The following is a 7,587-nucleotide window of genomic DNA, read 5'->3' as shown; positions in this document are numbered from 1 at the left end:
GACTGATTTTTTCTCCTCTTTGTTCACAGCAGACCGCGATGTTTGTTCTGGGAGCAGACCGTCACTTGAGCTGCCTAAGCTTACGCAAGAGGAGAATGACATGCTGCTGAAATCTCCAACGGTGGATGAAGTTTATACGGTGGTGTGCTCAATGGACCCTCAGAGCGCTACGGGGCCTGATGGGTTTAGAGGGGGCTTTTATCAAAGTTGTTGGGAGTGTATAAGAGATGACTTCATGGACGGGGTGCAGGATTTTTTTGCTGGTGCCACAATGCCCCGCGGATTTTCCAGTACGACGATCATTTTACTTCCCAAGAGGGAAGGTGCATGTGAGTGGAAAGATTTCCGACCAATAAGTTTAGCTAATGTTAGTGCAAAGATCATTTCTAAGATTTTGTCCACCCGTATCAACCAGCTCCTTCCTAGGTTGATTTTAGAGTTTCAGACTGGCTTTATCCCGGGCAGGGGAATACAAGATAATGTTTTGCTAGCTCAGGAATTAATTCTGGATTTGGACAAGAAACTGCGTCACCCTAACGTAATTTTGAAGTTGGATATGGAGAAGGCATACGACAGGGTGGACTGGGGGTTTTTATTATATATGCTTCGAGAATTTGGTTTTAAAGAAGGTGTAGTGGATCTGATTTTTCGGTTAATATCCAACGTCTGGTTTTCTGTCCTGGTTAATGGGGAACTCACCGGCTTTTTCAAGTCGACTAGAGGGGTTCGTCAGGGGGATCCGTTATCGTCCACTCTTTTCCTTTTTGTCTCGGAATTTCTTGGAAGGGGTCTTCAGCGGATGTTTACTAGTACGCCAGCGTTTAGATTTTTGTCTAAGGGAGGGCTGGTCCCGTTTCTTGCGTTTGCCGATGACGTGATTATCTTCACCCGGGCATCGACTGAATGCCTACAGGCTGTGTTGTCCTTTCTACAGGAATATCAAACTCTTTCTGGCCAAAAAATTAATCTCTCCAAGAGTCGGTTTCTGTGTTCGTCGAAGCTCCCTTCGGAGGTTATCCAATTAATTCAGTAAGTAACGGGATTTCAAGGGCAGCCTTGGCCTGTCAAATATTTGGGAGTCCCACTTTCTCTTGGCCGTAATAAAAGTGTCTTATTTGATGGAGTAATTGCCTCCGTGAGAGCGAAGCTTCATCATTGGAGTTCCCGGTTTCTGTCTGCTGGGGGGAAACTCATCTTGATTCGTCATGTGTTGAGTTCAATGCCTCTTTACCTCTTGCAGGTTACTAAACCGCCTAAGGGGGTCTTTCTTAGATTGGGCAAGTTGTTTAACGCTTTTTTGTGGGATGGCAAGGATGGTCGGAGGATTCATTGGTCCTCTTGGGAAAAAGTATGCTTTCCAGTTGAAGAAGGGGGGTTGGGGTTTCGATCTCTATTTGATTTAGAGAGGGCTTTTGCAATGAAATTATGGTGGACAATACGTCAAAAGAGCCAACCTGTATCCTTCCTTTGTATTGTTACTTTTACACTTGACTTGACATTTTTGTGAAATAGTTGTTTATTTAAATGCGAAACTTACGTGTTTACCCCTGTTTACTTACTAAGCTTCTAGTTTACCCCGTTTCCTTTGTTTTCCTTTGCAGGGGACGACGCAGGGAAATTTTGGACACTGCCACTAGTATAGTTAGGTTTAGTTTGTATTAGTTGGACATTAAGATGTTCCTTTTGTTTTGGTGATTTGTATAAGGACCCACCTTAGGGTCCACCCTCTGTTGGTTGTTGTTATAATGTAAATAGTGATTTGAATAGCTACTTTTGGGAATGTAAATAGAACTCTTTTGGCGTTAGATATATTGTGAATAGTACGCTTGTGGGTTTATCTAGTTTTATTGTTTTGAAATTTTGAGACCTGGCGCGAGTTAGGCAGGCGTCCCGCCGATACCCTAGGGTTCACCCTTGGGAGAAGCGGGGGCGTCACACAGTAGTTGATGGGATATCACCCAAACAACTTAAACACAGTCATATATAGAGGAATCATATCTCATAATAATAGTATATAGAGCCTCATTGGAAAACAAGTGAGGTCGATCAAAATAGTATTTGGCTCCAACAGTCATAAATCAAGTATTTCAAATATTCAGATAACAGGTAGCAGGTAGTGGAACACTCACCTGTCAAGCAAAAGTAGTAATTAATGTCAAACGTCTCAGTTACGGTCACCTTCGTTTCCCCAAACCTAGGGCAACGAGTGAAATTGTTAACAATTAGATTCGTTCCTCACTAAATTATAGGTTCATTAAGAAACCAAGTCAGTAGTCTAGGTTACTTAATCCGGCATGCAATGTGGTCCATACCATGGTAGAAGTTCATGAGAAAATAAGTTTAATAAGTGCATGAAAGTTCGGCAAAAGAAAAGTTTCATTCAAGCTTAAGAGTTTCTTCTCGGGTTGAAGAGTCTTGCCCTGGCAGTCTTAGGAAAATGGTCATAACTCACTGTAAAAAAGTTAGAATTAGATACCGTTGGTGGCGTTAGAAACTAGGTTCACAATTTTATATTTGTGTAGAAGAAACCATTTCCAAAATCCAAACGTAAGTGCTTCAAAATTAAGCATCCAAATGAATTTTCTGGACAGTCTCGGATGAACAGTAACAACCGGGCAGCCAAATTTCAAGACTCGACAGGAATCGCTCGGGACGAACCAGACAATGAGCTTAGTACCATTTTAAAGCTCTAAGAGTCTATTTTCAAATGCCACAAACGGAACTCAATTCTGATCATTGAGCAAAACGTTATGACCTTCACAAGATCACTGGTCAGAAAATTCCTGGACCTAGTCCAGTTTTGCCTCTTTGCTCATAACTCAAAATTTATCCAACCAAAATGGCTAATTTTTTGTAGATAACCTCCACACACATAACCCAACATATATCCCTCACACTTGTAGCCAAATTAAGCATGAAATTATCAAAGCAAAACAGGGCAGCAAGCCCTTAAAATTTTCGGACAGCACCTCCCCAACTTTTCTAACTTTCAACCTTTCATGATTTGTACTCCAATCACATAACAAGTATTAGATCTACTAAAAAGGGGTTCAAAACATGTTAATACCTCATACACACACATGAACAAGGGCTAGGCATTTCATCAAACACTTGGTGTGCATACTAAGAAGCTTAACTACTACTTGTTTAATTCAAGAGATCAACCTCAAATCTCAACCAAACAACTTGTATTTTACCATTAACACTTTAAGTGCATGATCTATCATCATAAAACCAAGATTTAAAGAACATATACCTCTCTTGTAGTGAGCTTGAACCACCAAATCAATCCACCAAAGTGAAGCTTCAAGCTTGAATCAAGCACTTAGGGTTGGAGGAAAGTTTCACCCTAACTCAAGATCTTTCTCTTTGATTTTTCTCTCAAGATTTACTAGGGTTAAGAGCAAGGTAAAAATGGAGTTTCTCCCTTCTTCTCCAAGCTTCAAGAAATTTAGCTATGAGGGAGAAAAAAATGGCTAAAGATAGCTTAAATAATCTTCTAACTTATGGTCAAACAAAATCCATGGCTAGGGTTTTGCCACTTGGCTCCATCTTGGTCCAATCCTTTATTAATCTTTGACTAATGGTATATTAACCTTTCCAATTGTACCAATACTTGTTTAACACACCTAATCTCTCACATAAAGTCTCTACCACTAATAAAGAACACTTGGACAAATGCAAGTGGTGCATTAATTAAAATCAACTCAAGAAAAATGTTTTACTTTCAAGTAAAATGAAATGAAATGTAATGCATGGAAATTATTATAATACATAGGAAATATATTGTAAGGGCATACATTAAATGGTCTAGATCTTATAATAAGATATGTAAATAAGAAATTTGTGCTTTAAGGTGAGGGTCAATACAAGGGATTTGTTGTAACACATTGTAAAATATAATGCTAGGGCATATAAGAGGTGGTTTAAATCTTGGTGCAAGGCATGTAGTTTGGGAAATTGTATTTTAAAAATGAGGGTTCTCACAGATACCCTCTTGGGAAATTACGTGCCCTAAGAAAGAAATTTTCTCCAGCCAAAACTCGCACTTACTAAACTTGGCGTACAATTGATGCTCTCTTAAGGTTTGTAAAACGATTCTTAAGTGCTGCTCATGCTCCTCCCGAGTCTTTGAGTAAACCAGAATGTCATCAATAAAGACAACGACAAATCGATCCAAGTAGGGCTTAAAAACCCTATGCATTAAATCCATGAAGACGGCAGGGGCATTGGTCAGTCCAAAGGGCATGACCGTAAATTCGTAGTGCCCATATCTCGAATTGAAAGCAGTTTTTGGAATATCGTCCTTCCTAATCAACAATTGGTAATATCCCTGTCGAAAATCTAATTTCGAAAAGACCACTGCTCCTTGCAACTGGTCGAACAACTCATCAATATGGGGCAGTGGATATTTATTTTTAACCTTTACATTATTCAGCCCTCGATAATCTATACACATCCGCAAACTCCCATCCTTTTTTTTCACAAACAACACAGGGGCTTCCCAAGGAAACCCACTCTCTTGAATGAACCCCCATTCCAAAAGGTCCTGTAACTGCAACTTTAACTCCCTAAGTTCAGCAGGGGCCTTCCGATACGGGGTTTTAGAGATAGGTGACGTTCCCGGTAATAGATCAATTTTGAATTCTATCTCTCTCTCCGGAGGTAAGGTTACTAACTCATCCGGAAATACATCCGGATATTCTTTCACCACGTGTACATCCTCTACCATCAATTTATCGGTGGGAGTATTGATTAGAAAGGCTAAGAACCCTTGTGCCCCACCACTTAATAATTTCCTAGCCCGAATACCCGAAATTAGTGCCGATGAGGCCAACCTACCCCTTATATCTAACCTCAAGATTGCCTCCCTAGGAATATGAAACTCTACCACATTCTTCTTACAATCAAGTTGAGCATTATACCTGACTAACCAATCCATGCCCAAGATTACATCATACCCCTTAATGGATAGGCTTATCAAATCCCCCAATAATTTTCTCTCTCCTACCCAAACTTCACAATTCCTATAAACCATGCTAGTGATCAAACGGTGGTCCCCCGTGGGGGTATTGACTTCTAGGTCATATGGTAAACTAGCAGGTTTTATATCAATACCACACATGAAATTGGGGTTAACAAAGGAATAGGTGGCACTGGGATCTACTAAGACTTTCGCAAATCGGTGGAATACAGGGATCGTACCTTCTACGACCTCGGAAGAGTCAGGGACCTGTTGTGGCTCTAGTGAGTACATTCGAGCCGACACTTTGGGTTTAGTCCCTTCCCCCTTAGCCGGTCCAGAATTGGTCCTCGGCGGTTGTGGGCTCCCCCTTCCATCTCGTTTTAGGACCGGGCAAGTGGCAAGTTGGTGGTCTGCACTCCTACAGCGTAAACACTTTCCTTCCTTCCTCCAGCAATTGTCTTCCGTGTGGTTTGACTTCCCACAATGGCCACAGGGACCGCGGGATGCCGAAGCTGAGCCCCCCTAGAAATTTCCTCTTTGGCCTCGCCCAGCTTGGCCACCTCTTGACTGAGCCCCTCTCGATACTCCCGACTGCCTTCCACCTCCGGCTCCCCGTCCAAACTTGGGAGGGGTACTCTTATCCCCCTGCCCTGAGCTACTACCAGGAAATCCTCGCTTCTTAGCTTGAAAGTTCCTCACTTGGAGCTTGGCGCTTTCCACTTGTTGAGCCTTCTCCACGGCCTCACTAAAAGTGTTAATTTGGGCCACAGCGAGGTCCTTCTGGATTTCTACGTTCAAGCCCTGGACAAAGCGCCTTATCCTTCGTTGTTCGGTCATGACTAGCTCGGGGGCAGATTTGGATAGGCGAGTGAATTGGCTTTCGTACTCAGCTACGGTCTGAGTCCCCTGGCGAAGCTGAATAAATTCGTCTTCTTTCCTTTCCTAAACCAAAGGAGGGAAAAACTGGGCGTTGAATTCCCTCATGAAATTTACCCACGTCCTTGGCGTCTGTTCTCGTTCCCACTTTTGTCGTATGACGTTCCACCAAGAACGGGCCGCCCCTTCCAGTTGAAAGACAACAAAAGTCACATGCCTTTCCTCCGTGTAGTGCAGGGCAGCAAAGATGTCTACCATCTTTTCTAGCCATCTTTCGGCCACATCCGGATCGGGCCCCGCAATAAACTTTGTTGGGAAAAATTTTTGAAACCTTTCGAGGGCTCGATCCTCGCTCTCTACATGATTTTCAGGGTTTTCGGGGTTTCCAACAGGTGGGTTAGGGTTGCGGCCCTACTGTTGCACCACCTGGGCTAGCAAGTCAGTCATTTGCTGCATGGCAGCAGCTATTTGGACATTGGGATCAACCTTAAGTTCAAGGTTTGGTCCAGACGAGGTTTCCCCAATGCCCCTTTCAGACGTGGGTTGTCTACTCCCGCGTCCACGGCCTCGACCACTATGAGTGCCCTCCATCGATCTAAGTCAATCTAGGGTAAAAAGTAAGTATAATGTTAAAGGGCACATAACCCCTTTACTTAACAATAAACATGAACAATTAGCCAAAACAACTACCTCATAGGGCATTTAAACACATAGCACATATACATATAACACATAACAGGATCAAGCAGTTATACAAACGCAGTCAGTCAAGTATATACAAAAGTCATCCCATGAAACAAAAGGGGTCCTCCAAACGACAATATACAGAGTTAGGCCAAAATAGCTAATTAAGAGCCTTTCCTAACTATTCCCTTCATGGAATCAAAAGTGGGTCAAAAGAGTTCTAGCCTAGTTCCCTACGGAGGCCACAGACTCTCCCCCTTGGCTAGACTAGGGATACTTCCTTCACTAGGTGTGTCGTCGCTAGGAGCCTCCACTTGCGCATTGGCGCCAATCACACCTTGGATTAGCATCTCGCACTCATTAATAATGCCGCCGGAACGGTCTCTAATTTTCCGGACGACATTAGTAAATCGAGTGTTCACCACCTGCAACTGCTCCCTCGGAGCATTCTTTCGCTCTTGCTCCATAGCTATGTCTCCTTGGAGCTCTCCAATCCGGTCAGCCTGCATCCTTATAACGCCCCTCAATCTAAGTGCCTCAGTGTGATCCCTGGCGGCGGCACTCCTAAGTCTCCTCCTCTCATCTAGCACCGCCACAACCACACGGTCAGCATAAGAGTAATACTGGCAACGCCTACAACGATGGGTCCGGCTCACAGTATACCAAAGCCGGATCGGACCTCCCGGCCTCTCCTGGTAATCAATGACTCGTGGCCACCTCTGAGGTGGCTCACCTCCGCCCTCTCCGCTTGCTCCAGCCATGGCCTACAAGAATAGCATAAAGGGTTCATATCGTAGACAACGTAAGCATAATCACACTTAACGGTACCTTGACACTTCCCTCATAGGTCCTAAGGAACAAAACTCAAACTTGCCTAGGTCATTTCTAACCTAGACTCTGATACCACCTGTGACAGCCCCACCTTCCCCTAAGGCGTACCAAAGGTGTGAGAACCTTGAAAAATGCCTACCTATATATATTTATCCATGCATATTGCATTTGCACTTTTGACTCATTAGTAAATTCTAGCATTAAGTATACTTACTCTTAATTAAGTACGT

At 43.2% G+C, this 7,587-nt stretch overlaps 1 protein-coding gene across 1 annotated transcript; it reads right to left on the bottom strand.

Moving 5' to 3' along the window:
- Nucleotides 1–5,488: 5,488 nt before the first annotated feature.
- LOC113759198 (eukaryotic translation initiation factor 3 subunit F-like) lies at nucleotides 5,489–6,433 on the bottom strand. Its single transcript, XM_027301760.1, has 2 exons — nucleotides 6,269–6,433; nucleotides 5,489–5,908 (listed from the first exon to the last, which is right to left on the bottom strand). The coding sequence occupies exons 1-2, from the start codon at nucleotides 6,431–6,433 to the stop codon at nucleotides 5,489–5,491; spliced, it is 585 nt and encodes a 194-aa protein (XP_027157561.1).
- Between the last annotated feature and the right edge of the window lie 1,154 nt (nucleotides 6,434–7,587).

This window comes from Coffea eugenioides, unplaced genomic scaffold (assembly GCF_003713205.1).
Source record: "Coffea eugenioides isolate CCC68of unplaced genomic scaffold, Ceug_1.0 ScVebR1_98;HRSCAF=460, whole genome shotgun sequence".
Lineage (NCBI taxonomy): Eukaryota > Viridiplantae > Streptophyta > Magnoliopsida > Gentianales > Rubiaceae > Coffea > Coffea eugenioides.
Note: the sequence above shows the minus strand (reverse complement) of the source record. Positions and strands in the feature narration are given on the sequence as shown.